At 42.9% G+C, this 27,074-nt stretch overlaps 1 protein-coding gene across 5 annotated transcripts; it reads right to left on the bottom strand.

Moving 5' to 3' along the window:
- Positions 1 to 1,161: 1,161 nt before the first annotated feature.
- EPHX1 (epoxide hydrolase 1) lies at positions 1,162 to 26,579 on the bottom strand. Of its 5 annotated transcripts, none has more exons than XM_018918162.3 (9): positions 26,346 to 26,579; positions 14,209 to 14,393; positions 12,578 to 12,758; positions 10,209 to 10,436; positions 8,692 to 8,821; positions 7,381 to 7,595; positions 5,198 to 5,306; positions 3,668 to 3,793; positions 1,162 to 2,208 (listed from the first exon to the last, which is right to left on the bottom strand). In XM_018918162.3, exons 2-9 carry the CDS (start codon positions 14,386 to 14,388, stop codon positions 1,983 to 1,985), a joined length of 1,395 nt encoding a protein of 464 aa, XP_018773707.1. In that variant the 5' UTR covers positions 14,389 to 14,393; positions 26,346 to 26,579; the 3' UTR covers positions 1,162 to 1,982. The 5 variants fall into 5 exon arrangements, with proteins under 5 accessions (XP_018773707.1, XP_018773708.1, XP_018773710.1 ...); XM_018918163.3 differs by lacking the exon at positions 26,346 to 26,579 and adding an exon at positions 20,158 to 20,371; XM_018918165.3 differs by lacking the exon at positions 26,346 to 26,579 and adding an exon at positions 20,211 to 20,371.
- Between the last annotated feature and the right edge of the window lie 495 nt (positions 26,580 to 27,074).

The following is a 27,074-nucleotide window of genomic DNA, read 5'->3' as shown; positions in this document are numbered from 1 at the left end:
TGTGGGCTTAAGGTTTGAAAAGTGACATAAAAGTTCAGAACAAACTCTGCTATAGATCAGGTATTTAATTATAATTTTTAAGCTCCTAAAATCTAGACCTTTTAGGTCCAGATTTGTCTCTCTTTCAGACAGTAGCTTATCAAACCCTGAAGAAAATTACCTGGTGTGCAGAGCAAGGCAGGACAGACTTGTGCAGGAGGGTGTGCAGGGTGTAGCAGCTGTTCTTGTCAGAGGTGAGCCAATTCCTCCTGAGTAAGAATCTCTCTTACACCATGGTGCTCCTGAAACAAGTTTGGGGAGGTTCTTCTCCATGGAGAGTCCATTTCAAAGGGAATGATTCTGTGTTTTCTTCCAGAGTGTTCAGAACAGACTGGCCTGCATCACACACCATTTTACAAATGTGAAGACAAGTTTTGACTGAATGAAAGCCTTTCCAAGTTAGCATGGAATTAGTGTTCACTACTGTTGTGGAAGAAAGTAGCTGTCTTAACTGAAGAACAGCTTGAGGATCAAATCTAGCAGGGAGATCTGAGAGTTCCTCTGCCTTTCTCTACCAGCACCCAGGTGCAGCAGGCAGGGGAAAGGGAGGAAGAGGTCTCATCTCTGCTCAGAAAACTGATCAAGGCTGGTCCACAGCCTATCTGCCCTGATGATTTTCTGTCAGGGTTGGTAATGGTGGCTCTCAGCACTAGGATTTGAATGTGCCTGGCAGGAGAGTCCATTGCCTCCTGTGAAACAAACTGTGTGGTATGCTTGAGTCCAAAGCCTTGTGGGATGAAGCATTGATCTGCTGAGCTTCTGATCTTAGCTTCCATTTCAATTAATATTTTGAAATAATACTAATCCATGCAAGTGTTAGAGAGAGATTGTATTTCCCTGTGCTTTCAGAAGTAGAGAAGGACATCAGAAGTGACTGAAGAACAAAACCACACTGAAATCAGTCATCTGGAGATGGTTTAAGACCTGTGTGAAGTTCAGCTGCACACACTAGGGACAGGAGCTGGTAAAGCCACGCAGCCCTTCAATTTTCTTTGAGCACTTTGCCTTCAATCTGACCTCTGTGACAGATGGAGTACAGAATTGATAGGTTCTGAGCTGATGATTCTCCTAGCTGGTACCAAGCAAAATCTCAGCTGTTGAAAGAATTAAAAGAACCACACAGGAAATATTAAAAATTTTAATTCACTTTCCTTTTAATTTTGAATTAATAATATTTTTATTCTTTAGCAAGAGTTATTTATAACACCCTGCCAAAGCAGTGCAAAGCCACAGTGTGTTGAGCCTACCTAGGGCTATGATTTAAGAGTACAAATTCAGTACAGAGATAGCTGGGGCTGCAATTACTCCTATCCAGCCCCACCTCCTGGGCTGAGCTACAGGCACCTGTGTCTTTCAGCTGCTCCTCACATATCCCAGGAGCCTGGCACAGGGCAGTCCAGCTTCTTTACAGCCAGGAAGCTGCTTTGGAGCCCAGGGTGGAAGAGAAAGGCAGCCAGCAGAAGGCAGTTTAAAGATACTGTAGCTCATCAATGCTGATTGATTGATTGCTGCACTCATGCAAGTTAGGTCCTGCCAGGCTGCTCCCTACTCTTTATGTTAGGAACTTCATACTCACAGCAACTCAAATTTTACTCGTGCCATAAAAAAAAAGCCTTTCATAACAATTTTACTGTTACTAGGTACGTTGGTAGCTGTGAGGTCTATTTTTTAATCTCAAAGCAAGAGTCAAAAATACTACACAACATGTTTCAGAAGATACTCAAGCACTTTTCATGCTACTTTCTTAGCCTAGCTGAACAACAACAACAAAAAAAACAGCCCAAAATCTGTTGGTCCCCATGGCAGTATACACTGTAATTTTCTTTCTGTCCTTGCTCACATCTGGTCAACAATAAGATCTAATTACATGGATTACAGCAGACTTAGTAAGCCCTGTACATGTGCTAAGCTAAAAGTAATTACCCTGCTGTTTCTTAGGGAAGTTATTCCCCTTTCTTTTTCCAGAGTTGCTCTTTCTCTACTTTGTCAACAAACTGCAGAATATCTTTAGCAAGAAGTTCAGGTTCCTCCAAAGCTGCGAAGTGGCCACCCCGAGGCATGAAGTGGAAGGAGACAATGTTGGTGTATTTCTTCTTGGCCCAAGCCTGGGGTATGTGCAGGATTTCATTAGGGAAGGCAGCAATGCCAGTGGGTACCTGTACTGTAAGCCTGAGAGAGGAGAGAGAATCACTGTAATCTTCCAAACACTTTAATCTGCAACAAATCAAAAGTCCCAAGGAAATGTTCCTGAACTGTTGGGCACACTCTTGTTAGGCATTAAAAATTGGACTTCCAGATCCTAAAACTGAAGACAACACTCTAATTCCTGAGGAAAAAACATCTCTTTTATTTTTGCACACAGTGATACTAAGGAAATTTTGCAGGGGATCCAGGGCATAGGGTTCAGAAGCATGGAAAGGGAGAGGAGAGCCCTAGGAGGTGGTGGGCAGCAAATTTCCTCTTGCTGCACACAGGGCTCAAATTGCTGGGCAAGCACACAATTTGATAAGAGCTGGAGAAAGATTTACACAGAAGATAACCACTCAAATATGCTAAGCCTGGCAGGACAACTGGAGGGTAGGTAGGAGAATAATTACTTAATAAGGGGGGAGAAGAGAGGATAATCTAGACTAGTTCAGAAGCAACATTTCTATATGTGGAACTATACCTTGTAAAATGGCTCTTCCTTTAAACTGGCACAAATGTACACTACAAAACATTCTTCACATTAAGAAGAAACTGGATTTGAGGGGTGTGAATGATCTGTGCTTGTTCTAAGAGGCACATTTTCTAGGTTTGAGTATCCCATACACATAAGCTGCATTGTCAGAAGTGACAGACTTTAAAATGTGCATAGAAAAAGTGCTGGGCACGTAGGCACTGGAAAGCTGAGGTCAGAACTTTACTCAAGACTCTGAGACTCAGTCCTCTAGGCACTTAGCTCACACAGCTCATCCAATGCAGGCAGAACCAGAGCAAGATCCTGCCCACAGCATAGCCACAACAGCTTCAGGAACTGAGTCAGCTTCCTGGGAGCATCACTTCACAGCTAAATGAATAGGATGGCACTAAGCTGTGGGTGCAAATACCTCAGGGCAGGTTTAAGCCTTCACTCATACTCAGGCTGACACAAGTACATGCAACCAAGCTGCTACATGAAGAGTTTGAGCAGCAGCAGGAACATCAGTCTCACTGACTTCTCAAGGATGCAGTGTGTCAGCAGGCTGAAGTTGCTTCCAAAGGAAGGACATAAGCCTTCTGCAGAAACAGGCAAAGTGTGTCCAGGAAAGTACTAAAACTACAACCAACTAAACTAAACAAAACTGACTGTGTGACTCAGTCACAGACTGATTTAGTAACTGAAATAAAATGGGGAACTACATGGCTACACCATGAATGGGAGGCCCTCAAGCAGTGCCTCCAGTCAGATCTCCTCACTGAGTGCTCAGGATTCCTGCCTAAGCACCATGTTTTGCAAGTGCAGCACAGTACATCAACTACCTGGTCTGTCTTGCAGAGGAATACTGTGAGAGAGCAGTGGTTTTCCTCAGCATTCAGCAATCTATAAGGCATGCAACTATAAAATAAAATCAGGGCAAAATATTGAGAGAGAAGCAGCCACACTTACTTTTCATGTTTCTGTGTGCCTATCCCCTTCTGCAGGTTTTCTTTGTAGAAACGCATGGAGGAGACGATGCAGCCTGACACCCAGTAGATCATGATATTGGTGAGCAGGTCATCCAGGCTGAACTTCCTGAAAAGGCAAGCCCAAGACACTGCTTAATTAGAACTGAAAACTGATTTACATCACTTCAGCAGGGATTTGGCTTTGGTTTGGTTGTAAGGAAAAAAAAAATTATAGGAAATAAGTAGTGGTTAAGAGTGGAGAGGTGAAGTTATTACTCCCCCTCCGTCTGCCAGTGACCAATTAAGGATGCTAAAAGCTTTCAGACACAAACTGGGAAGTCACATTTTAACTCCTACATGGAGGGCAGATTCTGTGGCAGTCATTTTTTCTGGAAAAATCCCTTTGCCCAGGATTCTTCTCCTGGGAAGCTGAGAAGCCTCAGAGAAAAAGGAAAACAATTCTTATCTCCTTTGCTTCTCCTGTGTTTTGCTGCTTTGGAATGTGGTTGGAGATTGTTTATCCAACAGGGGATTGTTTCATTGGTTTCATATGAATTGTTTTGGCTTAATGACCAATCAGGCCAAGCTGTGTCAAAGCTCTGGAAATAGTCATGAATTTTTCATTAGTATATTTTTAGCCTTCTGTGTGTGTCCTTTTAGTATTCTTTAGTATAGTTAATTTAGTATTCTTTATTATATTCTAGTATCATAAAATAATCAATTAGCCTTCTAAGAACATGGAGTCAGATTCATAATTTCCTCCCTTCATCTGGGAACCCCAGATACAAGAGATATAAAACAAATACAAGATAAAAAGCAAATACAAGAGATTTCAACAAGCACCTTAAGCTCCAGCATGGCTGTCTCTCCTGTCCACAGACTGGGAGGGTGGGAGCAGAACAGCACATGCAGCAGCTTGTGCCATTTATTAATGATAATCTGAAATGCTACTGTGAGTCCTCACACACCAACATGTGCTGTAAACAGTGCATGTTTCATATAAAGTTATTAGCTGTATGCAGGGCAAACATTCCATGCAAATCTGCTTTCCATAGCATGCCCCCTCTCTCCATTCCTGCCAGGTAGCTCTCAAAGGGGATTTCAGCTCTGGTTTCTGCTGCACAGTAAACATAATCCTTTATCAGCAAGTGGTTGGTAGATGAAGCTGTAACAATCTATCCAAAGCCAATCCACAGGGAGTTAATTGTTAGTATTACAAGGAATCATGAGTTGCCAGCATCTTAATGTGGGTTAAACTTTTGGGTTTTGTGAATCCTGATGAGATTCTTCCACATAAGTCAGTTTTTAATATCCAGGAGTTGCAGGGTGTTTTTTTTTCTAGGAGATGGAAGTGGGAAGGGAATCCATCAGCCTGCATGGCCTGTTTGCCTCTCTGTGTGCTGGAGTGCAGCACGAGCTGTGGTCACTCCAGGCTCCCTGAGGTGTGAGGTGACCACTTCAGACAAACCTCTTCAGCTGTGACTCTGGGCTTAGTCACCTCATGCAAAATGGCAGGGGAGAAAGGGCTTACCTCTCTAGTCCTCCATCCTCTAGATTCTGGAATTCCATATCTGTCCATGAAGAAAACTTCTCCAAGATGTATGCAGCCAGTCCCACAGGAGAGTCATTCAAACCACAGCCTGTAAAGGAGGAGGAAAATTTACCTGTAACTGATATCCAACTACAGAACTTAAGAGTGTTAGAGAAGCTGCCTGTTATAATATAGGGGATGTAACCTTCCAAAGCTGTTCCATCAGCTGCTCTCTTAAATAAATCAAATAGTACAATGAGTTGGAGCCATTTAATGCCAAATCATAAACTGGAAGTGTCTGCAAATGAGCAGGCTTCACATTAGCTCATACTGAATGTTTTTTGAACTGATGGAACAGTATTGGATTTCTGCTGGCTTTTCTTTTTTTCTGGTAAGCTAATAAGATTAAGCTCTATGTGCCAAGGAGGGTTTGCTTCCATTAATCTGGAGGTTGTCATGTATTAAACAGCATTACAGAGCCAAACCCCACATGCCTACACATGACCAGGAGGATTTGCAGCATTATCTAACAGCAAAAACATTTTAAGGATTATTAGAAAGTCATTAAGGAACAGCAAGGCTCTACTAAATGGCCCATCTTCTGAATTAGCAATAGCAAATGCCTTCATGTAGAACAAGCCTTCAGACAGATTTTATAGTTTGCTTTTCTTGGACAGAAGGAACACACCTGCACTTGGAACTTTGATCACACATCCTAGTGCTGTGAAATACAGGGACTGTAAACTGTCCCAGCTTCTCAGTAAAACATGAGAAAAAGCTGTTCCCAAGGAACAGCAACTTCCTTGGGAACAGCTTTGAAGTTGAATGTGGGAATTAGGTGGAATTTGAAGTTCCACCCTTGCAACCCTGCCTTCCAGGAAGGTGCCCAACACTGCAGCTGGCACAAGTTCACCAGCAATTGCTATTTGAACATGACAGTGGGATTTCAATTATTAAGCAACTACTATTGATAACTGAAATAGCAAGTGTTTGAAAAAGTTCTGTTGAGCACTTTGCAGATGTGCTGGACATGACAAGCCTGTTCTCAGCTACTCACTGTGAGTAGAGTGCATCTGTCTACATAGAGAAAAACTGACATTGACCCTCAGAGCACTTGGAATGTAGGCATTCCTTCCAGAAATTTCTTCAGAGTGTTTTTCCCCCTTTAGGAACCTGCCACTGCCCTGATCCTCTCTTCTTTGTGCTTAGGAGAACTGCAGAAATGCTCCAGCCCCCAAAGCATGAACTGGCTGCTGGTTCCCAGTCTGCTCTGACAGACACACTTGACTGGTAAGGACAAGAATCAGCCAGAATTCTGATTGAGAAGGAGCATGGCTCAGGCTTCTTTCAGATACCAGCTCCCTTCTCTTTCCTAAAGCACAAAAGACTGACAATTTTTAGAACCCAAAACTTAACAGAAGCAAAATCTTTTTAAATCCATACAATTATCCTTTTGCCTAGACATTTTAAGAACATGCCTGCCTCTGTAGGTAAGCTTATGGAAAACCATTAAGAAATATTTCCCTTAGCTATATTTTTAATAAAATCCATCAGTGAATTGCTGATGCACCAAACTAAAAGGTAGTCAGTACTCTTAACTCAGTTATCCAATTCAGTCACAAAAGATGTTTTTAAAATAGAAACACTTAATACTCAGATACTTTAAGCAGTTAAACCATCTGAGTGACTAGCTCATGTAGAAAGAACATTCACAGCTACAATTTTTTTTCCTTGAAAGTCTGCAGGTGATTCAGAACAATGAGTGAAAGTGAAATTTGATTTTACTTCTCAGGTATTACTTATCACTATAATAAATAAGCTACATTGTGTGCTGAGACAGCTAAAAGCTTCTTGTAGTTTACATTACTTGAATGTGATCTATTCTCTGAGAAGAAATTATTTTTTGCTCTCAGCAGAGCTGCATTTGAAATGGAGTTACAGTCCCCAGTGATAGCAGAAATGGAAAAATATTAAACAATCTATTTTATTTATGAATACTGGAAAATGAGGTCAGTGGCACTTGGAGCATGCTCAGTGTGGATATGCAGATACACTGCAAAATCCCCCTATTTTCTGCATATTTTAAGCAGTACATTTTGTATCTATGAAAGTACAACTAAAGTGAAGAGACTTAGGTATCCCTAGCTCACAAAAGGTTGTGGAGTAATTTTTGTTTGTTTTACCAACAGTATCTGGTTTTGTACTCTGTATGTGAGCATAGCCAGACTCAGACAAGATCTTGTAGAGCCATTTCTTCAGGAAGGGGAACATCCTCCTGACATCTTCATCCTGGAATCCAAAGAGCCCTGGGAAGTACTGGCCCAGCAGGATGGAGAGCAGGTGAGACAGCCCCAGCTTCGAAACCATGACCATGTTTAAATGGAGACCTTTCACATGGCTAAAGGAAAAAAAAAACAAACCACAAGTTACCAAAAAGTTAACAAAAGTTCAAAGTTGGTGTATTTAGAATCATAGAATATCCTGAATTGGAAGGGACCCACAAGGATCATCAAAGTCCAGCTCCTGGCCCTTCACAGGGCAGCCCCAAAAACCACTCCATGTGCCTGAGATTGTTGCCCAAATGCTTCTTGAACTCTGGCAGGCTTGGTGCTGTGGCCTGTGATGTTTAAAATGTTATTAACAGGAATGGACATACTTGAATTTCAGCCTGTTAATTACATCATGACCTCAGCTGCCCTTTGTAATGGCTTTTCACACAAAAATGACAAGTCAAGGGGACAACTGTCAGTAATCAGCACACACTCCAGGACAGTAAGCCACAAATCCTCCTTTTTTTTATTTTACAAGTAGTTGTTCCACTCCAGACCTTAGTGAGGCCACTACCAAACTGCTGCACAGCTGTTTGAAAGAAAAAACATTGAATATAAATTAAAGTTATGTAATTTTGGATCTTTGCTTAACACTGAGCACCAAAGGGAGAAACTACAAATTGTATGTGTGGGGTGCTCCAATGAAGGGAGGAATGATGCATCTGATCTGATCTGATCTGAACGTGGATGCATCTGGTGCATCCACGTTCCCTGAAGGATAGTTTATTATTTTATGATAATATATTATATTAAAGAATACTAAACTAAACTATACTAAAGAACACAGAAAGGATACTTACAGAAGGCTAAAAAAGATAATCATGAAAACTCATGACTCTTTCCAGAGCCCTGACACAGCTTGGCCCCAATTGGCCAAAGCATGAAAACAACTCACACCAGAATACAGTGAAACAATCACCTGTGGGTAAACAATCTCCAAACACATTCCACATGAGCACAACACAGGAGAAGCAAATGAGACAAGAATTGTTTTCCTTTTTTCTCTGAGGCTTCTCAGCTTCCCAGGAGAAAAATCCTGGGTGAAGGGATTTTTCAGAGAACATGAATGCCACACCTACACAGCGAGGACTTGGGCAGGAGCTCCCAAGCACACAGGAAATAGCTATTCACAGAGTAGAAGAGCTGCACCAAGGGGGTACTCACCTGGGTGCTATCTGGGCCAGGTTGGTACAGATGAGCCAGCCAGCATCACCTCCCTGGGTGTAGAACTCATTGAACCCCAGTCTGAGCATCAATTCATAAAAAACAGAAGCAGCACTCACGGAATTGAAGTCTGCATTTAAAGGAAAGAACACTTTGGTTGCATTAATTCCACCCACACTTCTGACCCTGAGCACTGGTTCTCCACATCAAGGCAATGTTCCAGCTCCTCAAAAGCTACAGGTCCCTTTCTCCTTGCCTGACTGTATGCAAGCCCTTGCTCAGCATCCAAGCACAGACAGCAAGCAGAAACCAAGGAGGACAAACTCCAGCCTTTGTTGCAGACCTCTCCACTGCTTTGAATGCTGATCATGAAAATTGTGGGTTTTTTTAATAAAATCCATCAGTGAATTGCTGATGCACCAAACTAAAAGGTAGTCAGTACTCTTGACTCAGTTGTCCAATTCAGTCACAAAAGATGTTTTTAAAATAGAAACACTTAATACTCAGATACTTAAAGCAGTTAAAAGATACTCAGATACTAAAGCAGATACTTAAAGCCAGGGAAGCAGAGAAAAGCAAACCCAACTGTCACTGTCACATTTTCTAGAAAATCCCTTCTCCAGGATTTTTTCTGCTGGGAAGCTGAGAAGCCTCAGAGAAAATGAAAACAGTAATTATCTGATTGCTTCTCTTGTGTTTTACTGCTTTGGAATGTGGTTGGAGATAGTTTCACATCCAACATGTGAATTGTTTTTACTTAATGACCAATCACAGTCAGGCTGTGTGGCTCTGGAAGGAGTCATGAGTTTTTCTTTAGTATCTTTTTAAGCTTTCTATGAGTATCCTTTCTGAATAGAATAGAATAGAATAGAATAGAATAGAATAGAATAGAATAGAATAGAATAGAATAGAATAGAATAGAATAGAATAGAATAGAATTTAGCCTTCTAAGAACATGGAGTCAGATTCTCATTCCTCCTTCGTCCTGGGGTCCCAGGAAACACCACACCCAACCTTCTCCACATCTGCACGTGAATTAAACACTAAAATCTGTGTCACTTTAAACACTACCTTGCCTCAACTTGCTGCAGTTTGTGTTTGTATAACTCAGAGCACAAGCTGAGCAAGGAGGTATTTGGCTACAACCTGCCATGTGGACACATGAACTGCTTTGTTTCAACTCTTCCTTCTCACCTACCTGTACAATGCTGTCGAATATGGATGCAAAACACCAAAAAGGAACAGTAATAAATTAAATTTACCCTGCCTGCTCACTCACAGATAATTCATGGATACAATTACAACTCTTGAGTTGTAACTTCATTGCTCCAGGAACTAGCCAGTGATGCCACCTGAAGTCACCCCCTTCTGTCCCTCATCCCACACAACACACAGGATCTCTGTTTCCTCACTGGGAAAACAAGAAGTGTGGAACAGGAGTTGCTGTTCTGCTAACCGAAGCTGCCTCACTTTGATACTGGGCTTGTGGTGGCTCAATTTCTTCTGCTGTGTCATACCTTGCTTGTGGGGTGCTTCTGAGAAGCCATAACCAGGGATAGATGGGCAAATGACTTCAAAGATGTGCTCATCCCCCAGGCCGTGGCTCGCAGGATCCGTCAGGAGAGGGATGATTTTGTAAAACTCATAGAATGAGCCAGGCCAACCATGAACCATTAACAGTGGCTTTGCAGCCTGGCCTTCAGGCAAATGAGGAGGCTTTACATGAACAAAATGGATATCAATGCCTGTAAAAATAAAATAATTAATTAGCACACCCAAATTTACCGTGACACTGAAACTAATCACAGAACAGATTAGGAATAAAGCTTTTTTCCAGTCCTTTTTTTTGGTGCACCTCTCTGGATACATTTATCCAAGGACCTTAAAGTACTTTATAATGGGCAATTGAGCATCACAGCAGCCAAATGAGGTTAGCTATTTCTGTTTTAAAATAAATTGGCAAATTAAGACATAGGAGTGAAGCAATCTACCAACGGTAACACAGTGACTCACCCAGCTTACAGGCAGAGGAGACAATTACATCATTTAGTCCAAGTGCCCTTAAATTTTACCCAAATGTCCCCTCATGGCACAGGATAGGCTTCAGCCAGCCAGAGATTTTTCTTCCTGAAAGGCCTGCAATTGCAGCTTGAAGGCACCACGAGAAGATAGGGAATCCATCACAAGGTGCAGCTGTTTGTCTGGGGGCATGAATCACTTTCCTCGTTTTGTGCATGCCTTACTTTCCATTTGAATATGTCTGGCATCTGTGCCCAGCCACTGACTCTAAATGCTGCACAAAAGGAATTTTAAAAGCCTTCACTAAATATTCTCTGTCTGTGGAAGCCTCCTGTAATCAGGTCACACATCTTTACTGCTGATAAACCAATCATGCCAAATTAAGGATTTTATGCCTCGCTAAAAGAGAGTTAAAGTATTCGTTTTTATAGTTCTTTCCTACCCTTTGTCCAAAGCTTTCAGTATCTCTTTAAGTGAATAAACCAAACCAGGAACCTCTGTTCTGGTACCAGTCTCCAGTTTGATCAGGAAAAGGTAAAATCAGCAGTGTGGTTTCCACTTTGACTCTTCCCAGCAGGAAGCTTCACACAGCATTGCACTACCTGCTTCAGGTGAGCTGCTCTTCTTCGAACTAACTCAGGGCTTTGTTTTCCAGGAAACAGGAATTTGTTCCCTGAATTCCTCATTTCTTGATGTATTTAAGCTTGTTTTACTCACATCAACTCCAGTTCACCAGCAATCCCACCGTCTTTCACTGCCTTAGAGATTTCCCCATCCTTGACACCTCTGTGAATCTCTGCACTCTCTGAAAAGCTTTCAAGTGATGACAGAAGGAAGGAATTTGATACACAGCATGTTTGACCTTGTCTTTTCATATCTGCTCTCTGTAATCTTTCCCAACACTGAAATTTCCCTTCCCCTTGCTATACATAGTGCATTGTCCTTAGCTGCTCCTCCCTTTCTTGTCTCAGACGGTGCTTTTTTCTTCTTTTTCAAGGGAAGACTTTCTGGTTTTATCTTTTTCAGCACTGACCATCATTTAAATAAGTGCTTTAAGCTCTAACCACTATGTAGCACCATTTATTGTCCCAAATCCATTTAAAATACCATGGCAAACTGCACCTTTTGAAATAACACACAATTATGGGTGCAAGTAAGAACAGAACAAAACACCCTGTTAGGGGTAAATTTTGCCATCATGGGAGACAACTGCCTGCTGTGCTCTACACCTACAACTGGACCCAAGAACCACCCTAAATCAGGCATTTTAAAAAGCCCAGCCTGACCAAGCTCCAGCACCAGCAGACCTTGGCTGAATGAACTCTTTGGAAAGAATGAAGGAAGAGAAACCATTCCCTCACAGCTGGCAGCACATCAACCCCAGGGGAGAGGCATTGTGCACTCCCAAGCCTGGGAATGCTAGAAGAGGTGCAGCAGAGCACATCTGCCCTGCCAGGCTGAGGAGGGCTGCCAGGCTGATGGCTTCACTGTGACAGCAGCATCTGGGCAGCTCCACAGAGCATGAGGAGGCATCTGTGGCAGTTTTTGCATGGCTGCATGCAAGGCAGGGAACATGTGTACAGCTTAAGATCCACTTCTGCTTCCAAACACTCCTGCTTGGCTCCTTCTAACACCAGCTGACAGGCTGCTCATGCACAGGGAATTCCATTTGTCATTCCTTGTCCTGAAGGCTTCAGTTACAACCCCAAGGAGTTCCCTGCTCCTTCAGCAGTGATGCCAAGGATCCAGACTATGGCAGCCAGGGAGGGAAGGCCATGTGACACAACCAGAGCCTTCTTCCCACCAAGCTGCCTTGCAGAAAAATTTATCTATTGCTGGTTGTGTTTTAAGGGAAAAAACAACACACCTTGAATCTTTGTTTTGAATTGTGGGTACTTGTTGAGGACTTCAACCTGTTTCTTCCAATTGAACTGGTTTTTCCAGTAGGACACAACCTTCCTGAGGTGCACAGAGTTTGTTCCATAATGGAAGCAGCTGTTCTCCAGTGGCTCAGTGAATCGAGCCTGGTCCAGTCTCCTAAATAAATCCTACAGGGAAAGAGAGAGAGAAGAGACATTAAAAGCCCTTTGTGTCTGCTGTCTTGGGCTGTGTGTGGTTTCTAGTTATCCTCACGTGAAACGAGAACAATGGAAATAACATCTCTAATTAGACAACTGTGCCTTTTGTTGACGCTCGATCAGCTGTTCCAGTTCTTTTTCCTCCTGCAGGTGGCCTCCTTCCCCTTCCATTCCAGCTGTTCTCAGCCTTTGTTCTGCAGGGCTGCCTAACCTGGCTGCCAGGCTGAGAACCACGGAGGGCAAGCTGCTCTGCTGGCACCGCTGGGGCTGCGAGAGGTAACTCTTGCTGCCTTTCCTGGGTACTTTCCTCACAATCACTGCTTGGATCTGGCCCAAATCTTTTGCTTTCCTTCCCAACCTTTTGCTTTCCTTCCCAACCTTTTGTTTTCCTTCCCAAACTCAGGGGGGTGGGAGGTCTTTCATCAGGAAACATTCAGAAGGATTTTGCACAGACAGAAAGTTGGTGAAACCAGACTGAAATTTAAGTTTGCCAATCAGTCACCTTCCCACTGCACTTCAGAGGATGCTGGTGACATTGCAAGATCACTCCAAAATCACTCAGCAGGGAAGGACAGCCAAGAGCCCCTTCCTACTGCAAACAGAGCCACAGAGCAGCTGAAAGGCAGGTCTGGAAATCTAATCCTGCTCAATCATTTTAAAGTTAGAAATTATCCATCTTAGTGTTTGCAGTGTAAGGGGAAAGCAGAATGGAGAGCAATGTCTTTTGATATTACTAAGAAGGGTAAGCAAAGTGTTAAAGAACCCAGGCCTTGCTGAGAAATTAGGAATCTATTATAAGTTAATAATGTGAGCAATCCCATGAGTATTGTTTGAACCATGACTCCACAAAGATCTATGAAATTGTTCAATCCCTGCCTTAAACACACACAATCAAAATCTTTCTATGCAACAAATTCTGCTACGTATGTGTTTACTGTAATTACCCCAGTAATTTAGTGTTGACCAAAGTAGACTATTAATTACAGAAGAATCAGCATCCAACACAGCTGCAAACATAAAGCAGTCAAGAAAATGAGGTATTTGTAATTGCTTTGGAAAGAAAGGGGGGAAAAACAAGACATTGTTCTTATTCTGGTCTACACAAACTGAGGGAAATGCACAAACAGAAAAACAGAGTTGAGTAATCTGTAATATGATTTTTATGTTTATTAGGCTTTGCAGAGTAGGTTTATTTACCAGCAATCATGCAGGAGCCAGCTGAGAACAAAATTATACAGTGAGATCTGCCTATTCATACCTATCTTCTGAAGTACTGAAAAATCCCTTCCCCCAAGACCTGGACATCACTGGCACTCTGTTGGTTCAATTTAAAAATTACTTCCAAACATTCTACATCATTTGGCCCTTTCTTCCTTCCCTTCCCTTCCCTTCCCTTCCCCCAGCACAGAGATTTGCTTACACTCAGCTCTTCCTCTGCAGTCTCCAGCTTAAATGGCCTAATACTGGAGTCTTCTTTGGTCACAGGCTTTTGTCCCCTGCCCCACCACCCATCTTTGAAGGGCAGTGTCTCTTCATTCTTCTTGGAAAAGAAGAAGTAGATGAGGAGTGTCCCCAGTACCAGGAACACCTCGAGCAGCATAATGCCTGCAAGAGAAGAACAGAACTCTGGTGAGCCCAGTCAGCTCAGAGAGGCACACATCCTTGGTGAAGGCTTTTCCCTTTTCAGACAGGATTCCAGCTGCAGGATGTTCTGGCACTCACAGGATACCAATCCTTCTGTGAAATTTCTGAAACAGAATGTTTCAACCTGCCCAAATGAGGAAGAATTGTTTTAAATAAAAGACACATGATAAAACAGAGCTCCAAGTAAGTTAAAGGGATAATGTGGCAATTAAATAGTCATTATAATGTAAATATGATATAAATATAACATAATAATTACGATCATAAAATTCACGTTTAATGCCTTCTCTTCCTCTAAAGTTCTAGATTCCCCACAAATCCTAGGGCAAAGCATTTCTTCAGCAAGGCTTGCATGTCCACTGCTGCAGGAAAGAAAAGTAAGACAGATTGTACATACAGAATAAAAAGCCAACAGTGTGAGGGCAGCCACCTTGTACCTCCCAGTCAGCCAGGAAGTGGAGCAGGGATATATTTGCACAACCCTTGAACAGCAGTGTAAAGGGCAGTCAGACCTTCCCTTTCCTTCTCCCTGTGAACTGTTTTAAAGAGAAAACAAAAGGCCACGCTCTAAAATGTGATCACATTGCCAGAAAAAGTGATAAAATTCTGTCAAGGTGCAGAGCAGCCTGATTTCACAGCACATCTGCATAACCCAGCTGCAGGGCTGCTGTGTTTCAAACAGAACACCCCAACAAAAACAAAAAAAAAAGAAAAGAAAATAATCTTGAATATATTTGGACTGTTTCATGCTGCAAGTAAAAAAAACACTTATACTTGTCTTTAATAATTAATGTTTTCAAGCTTGCCTTTAAGTGTAAGAAACCTCAGTAAGGTGGTTTGGGGAACAGTACTGTCATCATTTTAATGCATAATTTTAAAGAATGCCATGCTTCAAACACTCATTTGCTGGGGAATTACTAAGACATCAAGTATTTCAAAACTTCTGTAGGGCAAGGATTGTTTATGACCCAGAACATCTTCATTCTCTCTAGAGCCAGAAGGTTTTGTTGGTTTTGCTGCTGCAGAGTAATTTGATGCTCTGGAATGGTTCAAAGAGTCCTCAGAATGCACCAAATTTACTCCTGGATCAAACCAGGAATTTTAGCACAAGTTAACAGGAATTCACAGGATTAGAGCAGGAATGAAACTGAATGGAATGGTTTAAGTGCCTTTGTGTGACAGGACATGTTTTAGTCAACTTCTTGAGTTTAATTTTCTAATGGCTGACAATAAATAATTAAATAAATAAATAAATAGAAACACAAGTCAAGATAAGCACCCATAAAACATCTGTGCAGATTGAACATTTGTTCAGGCACTGTGCAGATAGAACAAGCTAAAAAAATACATAGAAAAAAAAATTTTTTACACATGCAAGTGCTACAGCTTTGAAAGTGAATCCTGAATCCTCAGAGGCTGGAGCTATTGGATGATAGGCACTGAAAATACTTGATTTGTTTCTTTGTTTCATTGGTGCTTCCATAATTTCTGCCACTTGTTTTTCTTCACAATGTTATCTGGAGCACAAGACAACACTTTTTTCCCACCTTTACAACACCCAGGCCATAACTCTCCCCAGAATGAAAAAGTTTATCCAATTTCAGCTTGCCTCAGCACACAAACCAATGCAGTTTAGGAGCATCCTGAGCACAATTAAATTTTACTGCAAAGCACAACTGGAGGGGCTTCTAGAAACCTCAGAGCACTTTACATAGAAATGATACCTACCACAGCATTTTATAACATTTCTACTCCTAAGCCTTTGTGGACAAAAAACCAGCAGCTTCCCCAAAATCACAACCCAGCTGGGGCCATGCCTGGACTAGAAAGGTTCACCACCATAATTGTGTGAGCACCACACAGAAAATCCCAACCCTTGGCCAAGTCCAGAGCTCCCCAGCAAACAGAAGAGCTGCTGTCAGTGCCAGCCCTGTTGTTCAGGCTGGGCTGCCTCCAAAACCAGAGCTCTCTTTGTCCTGGCTCCTGCTGCATCAGCACCATGGCCCCTGCCTGTGGCATTCACATTCTCTGAAAAATCCCTTCACCCAGGATTTCCTCCTGAGAAGCTGGGAAGCCTCAGAAAAAATGAAAACAATTCTTATCTGATTTGCTTCTCCTCTAATGTGCTCATGTGGAATGTGTTTGGAGATTGTTTACCCACAGGTGATTGTTCCATTGGATTCTGGTGTGAGTTGTTTTGACTCTTTGGCCAATTGGGGCCAAGCTGTGTCGGGGCTCTGGAGAGAGTCACCAGTTTTCATTATTATCTTTTTAGCCTCCTGTTAGGATCCTTTCTGTATTCTTTAGTATATATTTTCATAAAACAGTAAATTAGCCTTCTGAGAACATGGAGTCAGATTCATCATTCCTCCCTGCCAGCACAGAGACAGGGACACAGCTCCCAAGACAGAGCTGTTCTGCCCAGGAACTGACCCTCCATGATCCAGAAACCCTCATGTCCACACCCAGAGCTACAGAACCATTTCTGCTCCCCCCATCTCCTCTCAAGGACACTTGAGACAGCAGAATTTTTGCAGCAGAAGACCTAGGGAGGGATTGTGTGCAAATATGTGTGTTTTGGATTTACCCTGGACCATGAGTGGAAAGAACTGGCTGTGTGAACAGACACCCATTTTTTGCAGTGAATTCCAAACAGACTGGACGATGAGCTTGTTTACCACCCAGTAGTAAGTGCCAAAACCAGCTTCAGGTCTCACAGGAATCCTGACTTCCATTGCAGGTAGCTGGGGCTGGTGACAAATTGATTTGCATGAGATGTCATCCTGACTTGGAAGAAGCCACCTCTGATATTGGTTGGGTTATTTTTTGCTAACAGAGAGACTCTCTGTATTCAATCTCTCCCAGTTGCCTTGAAAGTGCCTGTAAAATTCCTGATGATAATGAACACAGGCCCCAGAGCTCCAAGAGTGTCACATTTTTCTGTGAGTGCCCAGGAAGGGAAGGACCAAGTGCATCAGCAGCGTTTGAACTCCACCGGCTCACCCAAGGGGATTGTTTTGGGAGGGATGAGCTGCTGCAGCTCCAGCCTGGGCCCAGAGGAGGCCACTCAGAGCAGTGATTTCCCAAGTTCACTATTCAAGCTGCTCCTCTGGAGCTCTCATGTGTTGTTTGAGCAGCAGGAGGCAGCCTCAGTTGAGAGGCACCTGCTCCAGAATTTCCTCCCCTAATCACTGCTGGGATGTGTGGTGAAGGTATCAGCTCCTTAACGCTTGTTCCACAATGTAGCAATACAGCACCATGAACGTGGAAGGACAAACAGGTACAAGAACCATTTTCTACCCTCATTTTTCAGAGATGTCAACAACAAAGTCCCAGTGGTTTTATTGTCTGAAATCTCTTGAGGCAACCACACTGGCACCATGCCTTTATAAACGAGTGCTTCAAAGGGAGTTCATGTTTTGGTTTGGCTTTCTCCTCTTTTTATGTGACCAAAGGCAAGACCTTAGAAGGAAATATTTCCATTTATTCCATGGTCCTTAGGCTCTGAGACTTTGCTGTACCCCCAGGGTGGATATTGTTTGCAGACAGCACTTTAAATACCTTAGACAGTACTTTTAGCCTAAAGAGTTCAAGGAGGAATGCTTTTGGTTTGCTGCTTTAAAAACACTTTTTCAAAGAAAAATGTTAAAATGCAATGGGCCCAGTAAATAGTCCAAAACCAAGCTCCTCTTGAAGGAGGCCAAGCACATGCCATGAAATACTTTTGCAAGAAAACCCCAGAACTTCCTTACGGTATCTTACAGCTCCCTATTGGAAACACTCCTGGTTTTCAGCACCTTTGTGCATTTTGATTTGTCCCCTAACTGTGCATTAACATCAGGGACAGAGCAATTATTATTTACATCAAAGCTGTGTCCTGTCTCTTGCTTTGTCTTCATCAATACACAGGAAGAGATGCCCCAGAGAACAGAGCTCTTCATTTTCAGAGAAGTCATCTGTGAAGCAGCTCAATGGTAAAATCCCCCTCTACTTCTATGAGTAACCATCCATCTTAGCCTTGCAGCATTAGAATCCACCTGAAACAAGTTTTTGGAGAAATAAGCAACTGTGCAGACCTTCAGCTTAATGCTGGAAATGCCTTCTGGCCCAAACACCACCCAGCTGCAACAAATGATGCACAACACCCACAGCTTTGGGGTGCTACCAAACCCTGCCAGGGCAAAACTGCAGCTGCTGCATGGCTGAGGCAGGAGTTGTGAGACTCTGCTGCTTTCAGGGCTAATCATGCTTTAGGGTTAATAACATTTTCTCTCCAGGACTGGCTTACCAGCACACTGCAAGGCAGCTCAGGGCACTTGGCACACTCTGAGAGACACAAGGTTTATTGATTAATAATTACCCTGCAGGAGAAATAACAGCTCCACTTGGAAGTGGTTTTTTTCGGTGTATTTTTGTTCCCTTACATAAAGTCCCAGTTCAGGCTTTACCAGAAAGGCACCTCTCTGCTGCAGCACCTTTGTTTACACCCTGCTTTGCCCAAAGAGCAGCAATTGCAGGTTACTCTTCCCAAGAGACCTGAAGGAAAAACAACCCCACTGAAGGACTTAAAAAGCTCATTGCAGATGGAACAGAGTACCTGAGCACTGCCATAGCCTACAAGGAACTAAGACATGGCACAGTCCCCACAGCTTCAACCTCCCCTCTCCAGGCATCACATTCCTGCCATCATGTTGTACCAGAAACAGACAGAAAACCATCAAGTCACTCATAGAATAAAATCTTCCTATTTCTGCAGTTTATGGAGCATCATGACAAGCTTGAAAATAGCTTAGCAAGGCAGAAATTGCTTTGCCTACAAGTGATAACATCTCCCAGGTGAGCATGGAATGCTGCATTAACATTGGAGGGGAGGAGGAGAGGCAGGCATGGGATGAAATAAAGCAAAGCAAATCAAAGACAGGAAATACAAATCCAACAGAGTTTCTGCCTTGTCTCGATAAGAAATTTAGCATTTACATTTTTTATTGCCACAGGGAGGTGGCACACAATGCTATCTCAAACAGCAGGAAGAGATGATATCATCCTATTTTACTTTTTTTTTTTCCTTAGACTGTTCACAATCAGAAATTAACCAGTACAGAAGGAACTGAATTAGAAGGCTCTGAGCAAGGAGCGAGGTCACACTGCCTCAGGCCTCCCCCAGGAGTGGGGCATGCTGCTCCCAGCCAGGGCTGGGGTCCCCTGCTGAGGAACACCCCACACCTCTGGCACTGAGGCACTGCTGCCCTGCAGCTCTTCACCTGCTTTGTCCCTTGGCCAACAGGAACAAGCCCCAGGGCCACTTCAGGCTCTGGGGGTGCCCCTCTGTGTCACCGTGATATTTCCTGAAAAATCCCTTCACTAGGATTTCTTCTCCTGGGAAGCTTCAGCTGCTCCATGTTGTGCTCCTCTGGAATGTGATTTGGAGAATTGTTTACCCAGCCTGTGAATTGTTTTACTAAATGACCAATCCCAGCCCAGCTGTGCCAGGCTCTCTGGTCAGTCACGGGTTCTTATTATCATTCCTTTCTAGCTTTCTGATGTCTCCTTTCTCTTTCTTTAGTATAGTTTTAAAATTAATATAATATAGTATAATATAGTAATAGTATATAATATAGTATAGCATAATGTATTTTATATTATACTTATTATATAATATTATATTTGTATTACATTACATTATAATCAGCCTTCTGAGAACTTGGAGTCAATTCTCATCTCTCACCTCGTCCTGGGGACCCTCACAACACCTCTGCACCACCCAGAGCTTGCACTTACAGCACTTGTCCTTCGAGGCACCTTATTCCAGAGGAGTGGTTGAGCACCTTACAGAGCACATTCCCACCTCGTTTTTCCTACAGTTACCATCTGTTGTTAACTCTCCAGTACTACACTGAAAGTCCACAGGCACTGAGACCCAAGTCTAGCTAAGCCTAAAAGGAAAGTGGTATGGGACTAAGTTCACTGTTATGTACTTTGCCTCACCCAGGGCAGAATGTCTGTAACCACTGGCCAGCCAAAGCTCATACCCCAAGCATTATTTAAAATACTGCACCATGCTTTCTTAAGAGAAAGAAACTCAATTTACAAGAACACATATCTAAGCAACATTCCTTGTTCTTTCAAAGCCATGCCCTACACATTATTCTGTGCTGCTTAAAAACATTATTTGTTTATCTCAATTTTCCTTATTTTGCTTCTATTATGTTTGAACAAACCCACTCTCTTTCAAGAGTCTAAAAAAAGACTTTGGGCTACACAAACTGACAGAATCCAGCTTGGGATCTGTGTGATGCCCATTAATGTGATCTAATGACTGTGTGCATGATTTAGGGGAAAGGAGATACATTCTCCATCTGCAATAATTTCTGTTTCAGACTCTGCAGACAGAAAAGCCAAGAAATCAGCACTGTTCATGATAATTAAGGGTGAAAGCTGTTCAAACTACCATAATAATGCATTAAGGTGAGATCATGCAAAGATTTTATCTTATTTATCCTAGCCAGCCTTTACTCTATTTAGTGACCCTCAAATCCCAGCAAGAACAGGGTTTTTTGCACAGGTGCAGAGAAGTGACAACAGCCTGGCATACAATGGAGGGTGAACACAGCTGAAAGCTCTCTCAAATCCCATCTTCCAGTTAAGAGAGGGAAAGATACCATGCCAGTAATAAGTTTTTAAAACAATCCTTAGCCACCACATCTTGAGCTTTACCTCAACATTTCATTCCTAGTGTCTGAAAAGAAATTATGAGCAGCACATGGTTCTGTTTTGCCTTCCACTAGAGTTTCTAGCAGTAATGAGGTTCACCTCCTCACCCTGTGCCAGCATCTGCATTTTACAGAGGAGGTGGAAATGAACCAAAAGAGTCAGATATTACAGATAAGGAAATGAGATCCAGGTAATTGTTCCTCAGGCCTTAGGGCAAATTTGTGCTCTAATTTTAGCTTCACCAAATCCTCCAGCAGTGAAGAGTAAAAGGTTGCCCTCCTTCCCTGCCATGGTGTTATTGCCAATGTTTTGCCTGCCCTGATCTCCAGATAAGACTTGTTTTCATCCCAAACTGCTTGGTGGTACAGCACAGCATGTCCCCTCCTGTTTACTGCAGGATCTTCCATCAGTCTGAGTCTCTTAAGATTCTTCCATGGAATCAGGGAGGGAAAGATCTTTTCAGCTAGCAGATTTACAAGCTTTTTGTATTAGCACTGTTAGAAAACTGTGTTACTGAAACCTTTAATTATTAAAACATGCAGAATTGATGTATATGTGCTGCTTTAGAGGAGGGAAAAAAAAAAGAGTGCAAGCAGTTTGAGGTACATAAGAACAAAGTACATGACAACCCTTCAGTTAAAAGAAGGTGTGGAGATAAAAATGATGAATATAAAGACTGCCAGAGGAATTTTCTGGCAAACTGCAAGACAGATGAGGTGCACCTTGTGAATTTAAATTAGCACCATGACTCCAATTAGTGAGGGCAGCATGAGAATGTGCTCCTTGTCCCAAGATGTGAGACTCCCTCTAACCTCTGTGATGCCAAACTCCCTCCTTCCTCTGTGGTGCAAGATGACCTCCATCTTCTGTGCTGCCAGACTTCCTCTGACCTCTGTCACACCAGTCTCCCTCTTACCTTTAGGATGAGATTCCATCCTCCAGTAGTGAAGATTTCCTGCTTTTTTCTGTGACATCACATTATTTCTTTCCTCTGTGATGTCAGACTCTCTCTTATCTCTGTGATGATTCCTTCCTTTCCCAGCGATGCCAGACTCCCTCCTTCCTTCAGGACACCACATTCCCTCTTACCTCTATGATGTCCAGTCCTGTGATGTCAAACCCCTCTCTTCCTTCCTCAATGATGTCACTCTCTTCTTCCTCCTGATGCCAGACTCACTCTTACCTCTGTGCAACACTCTCTCCTTCCTCTATGACAGCAGATTCCCTCTCACCTCTGTGATTCCTTCCTGGAATCCTTCCTTCCTTCCCATTTCCATGTGGGATCCACACTCCCTCTAACCTCTGAGGTGTCCAAATCCATCGTACCTCTGTGATGCCAGACTCCCTCCTTCCTTCATGGTGCCAGACTCTCTCTTCCCCATGTGTGAGACCTTCTCCTTCTTCAGTGTGAGATGACCTCAGTCTTCTGTGATATCCAACTTTTCCACAGTTCCTCCTTTTTCTATGATGCCACAATTCCTCCTTCCTCGACCATGTCTGACTCCCTCTTACCTCCATGAGAGACTCCTTACTTCATCTCCTATTTCAGATTTCCTTCTTTTTCTGGAACACCAGACTCCCTGGCCACAAAACCTGCATTCTCCGAGTACAATGCAAGAAATGTGCAAAATAACATATAAGATAATCAACTCATTTTGCCTAGAGCTGTAAATGCAAAAGGAAAAAGGAATATTAAATGTGGCTATGGAAACAGGAAGAGATCAAAACTTGTTGTCTCTGTACAAAAACTTCATTCCCAAGGAGGAAAGGAACTTTGAATGATGCCAGAGGAGGGGAACAGATGGTAGCCATCATTTTCTGTCAAATAACTGCAACAGCAAAAGGATGTGCCAGAGTAAACATGTAACAAGAACAATTCTTGCTACTTTATCTCTCCCTTAATAACAATATTTAAGTTCTGTTTGGATTCATGGCCTTCACCTAGAAAAATGCACTACCTGTACCCACCAGATGAGAGCAATTAACACTCTTGATGAAGCACCCAAGGGAGCTTGGTCCTCCAACAGAGCTTGGGTTTTGATTCATCATACATGGGTGTTTTACCTGAGAGGAAGATTTGTTTTCTATCAGACAGCAAAGCCCACCCAGGCTGCAGATACAGAACAAACAGAGAGAGCAAGAGTTGGGTGTCCTAACTACAGAATTCACAAGATGAACTAAATTTGACTGCTGGGTGCAATAAATGTGAGGAGAATTGCTTGAGACAGAAAGAAACGATAAAACCCAAAAGTTTGCTGAGCCCTTTCTTGTCCCATGGATTCCACCTAATAATCTCCTGCAGAGATGTTTCAAAAGCTGGAGGAATGTTAGGTGACAGCTCAATTTTCAGGGAGGAAACCTGGCAAACAGCTCCTGTTCTTTAATGCAGCAGGATCCCTCCAGAAACATCACCACAGGTCATTTCTTCTCTCTGGCAAATGCACTATCAGGGAGAACAACTAACAAAGCATGGCTACCACAATTCCCATAAAAATATTCCCAGCCCTGCCAATCAGAAAGCATTTCATCAACAACAACATGCTTAAATAGATATAAAAACTCAGAATTCTGCTTAAAAGAACCAGCCATAAACCCCAGGGTATATTCAAATCCCTGCCAGCCATCCTGCCATGTCTAGCATGACCAAGATATTACAGCAAATGCCACTTTAGAAGATGATGTTTTGTGCTTTACCATTGATGTAAATACCCATTTACACACACAGTGGTGCTTTTAATTAAAAATAATGTGTGCAGAGGAAGAATCCAGGACTTTTTCAGCAGTGGTATTCAGAAGGGAAAAAAGTATTTTCAACATTAATTACAAGCAGACCAAAGCTCTTCAGAGAGAAGCAAGATGCTCTACTTTCCAAGTGACTTTTCTTCAGGGACTTAGACAGTAATTAGAGATCTATTTGCCACTTTTGGAACTTGCACTTTGCAGAAGTCTGCCCTGGTTCTGGGATTGTGCATGGCATGAAGAAAATACTCTTGCAGGCTCAATGAAATAGTGCACACTCTCCCACAAAGGCAAGGCTTTGCCTCTGCTCATCTGGCCACAGAATTTGAATACTCCAACAAGAAATGTGCATAGGAACATGTAAGATAATCAATTTACTTTGCCCAGAGCTATAAGCTGTGCTTCCCCTACCACCCCCAACTCTGCTTTGCCACTTCTGCACTGACAAATTACTTGACAAACTATTACTGAAGCAACAAGAATTTCTGGGAGTATTACCATTCCAGAATTATTACCCCTTACACTTTCATTTACCTGTTGTAATTATTCAGAACAAATTGGTCCTTCCACTAAGGAGCCTGAGCTTGTTTAACAGTGCTTACAAGATTAAAACATTGCCATTTGATGCCTAAAAATCCTGGGTAGGTCTGAAAGCTTTGTTGAAACCCTGGATAAACAAACAGGCTGAAAGGAATGGTAGTGCCCTACAGAATGACCAAATACTTAAAGTACAGTAAATCAACAGAGGGCAAAAAAAGTCTTTTAGAACACCCAGTAATCCAAAGCCTATTTTGGGCAATTCATACAGACAAATTGCATGTGGATTCTGGCTGCATTGGTTATTACCCACCATGCTCTATTTCAAATTATTTACTTCAATGCTATGATCACACAAAATAAAACAACAAACTCTGGGAAAAACAACAAGCCAGAAGAGTTTAGCAAATCTCACTCAAGATTGAATGATTTTTTTTTTTAATTTTTTGACTGGAAATGCATTCAGACAGGAAAAGATGTAGAACAAAGAACCACGGACTTGACACTGTGCCAGGACCTTCCCCACAAAGACTTCAGCTCTGACAAAGATCTAATCCCTGTCCTTGGACAACTTCAACTGTGGATTGATTTTCAAAGCTGCTTAATTGCTTTTGGGGGCTATCTTCCATCGATTTTCAGTAAGCATTAGCAATCTGTGCACTCCAGCCTCAGCTTTAGCTTACTTCAAACAGGAGCAATATCTGCTTCAGGGGAGAAGCACAGCATCCCCAGGGAGCAGTGCCAATCCACATATGAACCCTGCTTTTGTGGCTCTCTGAGTGACTCTGAGACACTGGCTTCTAAGACTGATCCTATCTTGTAGGTTTACCTAAAATTACCAGGCAATTCCTCTTATTGAAGGTAAAGCTAGGCTAGGAAAAGAAGGGAAGAGAAAGCAGCCTAAGTCAATAGAATGTGTTATATACCAAAAAATGGTATATTTTAACTCCTGGGCAATCAAAATCCCAACTGAATTCTGGCAAACTAAACCCATCTTGAGCAGAGTACATAATTTGCTTAGTCTTTGCAGATTGCTCAGTTATGCAACAAAATATGGGCATTAAACTTACAAGGTTTTCTTCTCATGCCTAAAACGCTTGTTCAGCAAAGGGAGTTATGCATAAAGCACTCAAGCAAATCATCCTCAGGTTTGGCAAAATTATCCATAAATAAAAAAACCTCGATTTCATATCCCCATTTAGAAATAAGCAAATAAACCAAACCAAAACCATTTACATGCCAATAGTTAAAACCACTTACTTTAACTAAACAGGGAAACCTGGCCACATTCCCGAGGCTAAATAGAATTGTTATTTCCATAACAATTTTATGGAAAGAACAATTTTATGGAAATTTTAATAATAAAACAAAACCATGTTTTATGGAAAACACGAAAATTTATTTTATATATATCTTATAGATGTGTTATATATATATGTGTTATATGTGTGCGGTATATATATATATATATATATAAAATATAAATGGTTTATGTTTTTTATTTATAAAAAATAAAACTTTTTAATGTTTTTATTCCATAAGCACTGGTAAGTGCAGCTAGCAGGGACCTTACCTCTGGCTCCAGCTGTTGGGGATGCCACCCACGCTCCCCTACCAGGAATGCAGGTTAGGGCCTTCCTGTCCCCGAAATCAGCACTCAGTCCCCAGCGGTCCCAGCGCGTTGCCCACACTCGGACAATTCCCATTGTCAGGAATGCGTGGAGCAGCAGCAGCCGCGGAGCCCCGCGCACTCTTTAACTCCCTGGCATTTATTAGGGACCTTCAGCACAGCGCCCGAGGCGGGCTTGGACACACGGGATGCCTTGGGAAAGCGCTTTCCTTTAGTGCATGGGGAGCCAAAGCTCCTCTCCCCACCGGGGAACTTCCCAAACCCATCCCGGGGCCGCGCCCGCCGCTCGCTCTCACCTGCCGGGCCGGAGCGGGCACCGCGCCTCCCGAGCCTCCCGAGCCTCCGGGGCCGTGCCCACGCTCCGCAGCACGCCGGGAGCTGTCGTTCTGCCCGGGGACAAAGGCTCCGGAGCACCGCAGGTTTGTCCCAGCAGCCCCCCGGGCTCCGGATACCGCCTGGGAGCTGCCCTGCGGGATTTGGGCTCGGCCGGGAGGTGCTGGGAGCTGCCCCGCAGGGTCAGGGCACGGCCGGGAGCCGCTGGTGCCACCGCCCGGGAGCTGCCCTGCGGCTTCCAGCCGGGCTCAGCAGCGCTCGCTGCGAGTTGATCGAACTCGGGAGAAGCACAGGCTGTGCCCGACAGAGGGAAAACGCCGAGAATGCATCCAGCTTGCATTTTCGTGTGTTCTTGCTTTCTGAATCAGTCTCTCCAAGGCCTGTCTTGCAAACTTGAGCAGAGAGAGCTAAACAAGCCTCAGAAGGTCAAGCTGCAGCAGCTCATCCCACCAGGAAAAACAAAGCCGACATTAAACAAGCAGACATTAAACTCCTCATCATCTCTGAGGTTTTACCATTCAGTCTCTGTTTTCAGGTATTACTTCACTCCTAAGATCCAATTTTCTTTTTTCATCACCTTCACACCATCTCAGCTCCTGTTTGGATTGCTGGGCTCTCAACAGACAGACAGACAAGTAATCCCAGATCTGTGATTACAATTCCTTTCACATCTTTCAACCTCCTCAGCCCAA

This window comes from Serinus canaria, chromosome 3, assembly GCF_022539315.1.
Source record: "Serinus canaria isolate serCan28SL12 chromosome 3, serCan2020, whole genome shotgun sequence".
In the NCBI taxonomy this organism is placed as follows: domain Eukaryota; kingdom Metazoa; phylum Chordata; class Aves; order Passeriformes; family Fringillidae; genus Serinus; species Serinus canaria.
The sequence above is the reverse complement of the archived record's forward strand: the minus strand, read 5'-3'. Positions and strand labels throughout refer to the sequence as shown.

Coding starts and splice junctions, on each gene's coding strand:
- EPHX1 (XM_018918162.3), bottom strand. CDS start 14,388: ATGCTGCTCGAGGTGTTCCTGGTACTGGGGACACTCCTCATCTACTTC. Junction 12,759..14,208: donor CTGCAGAGGAAGAGCTGAGT/GTAAGCAAATCT, acceptor CTTTCCCTGTAG/GATTTATTTAGGAGACTGGA. Junction 2,209..3,667: donor GGCACACAGAAACATGAAAA/GTAAGTGTGGCT, acceptor CTCCTCTCTCAG/GCTTACAGTACAGGTACCCA.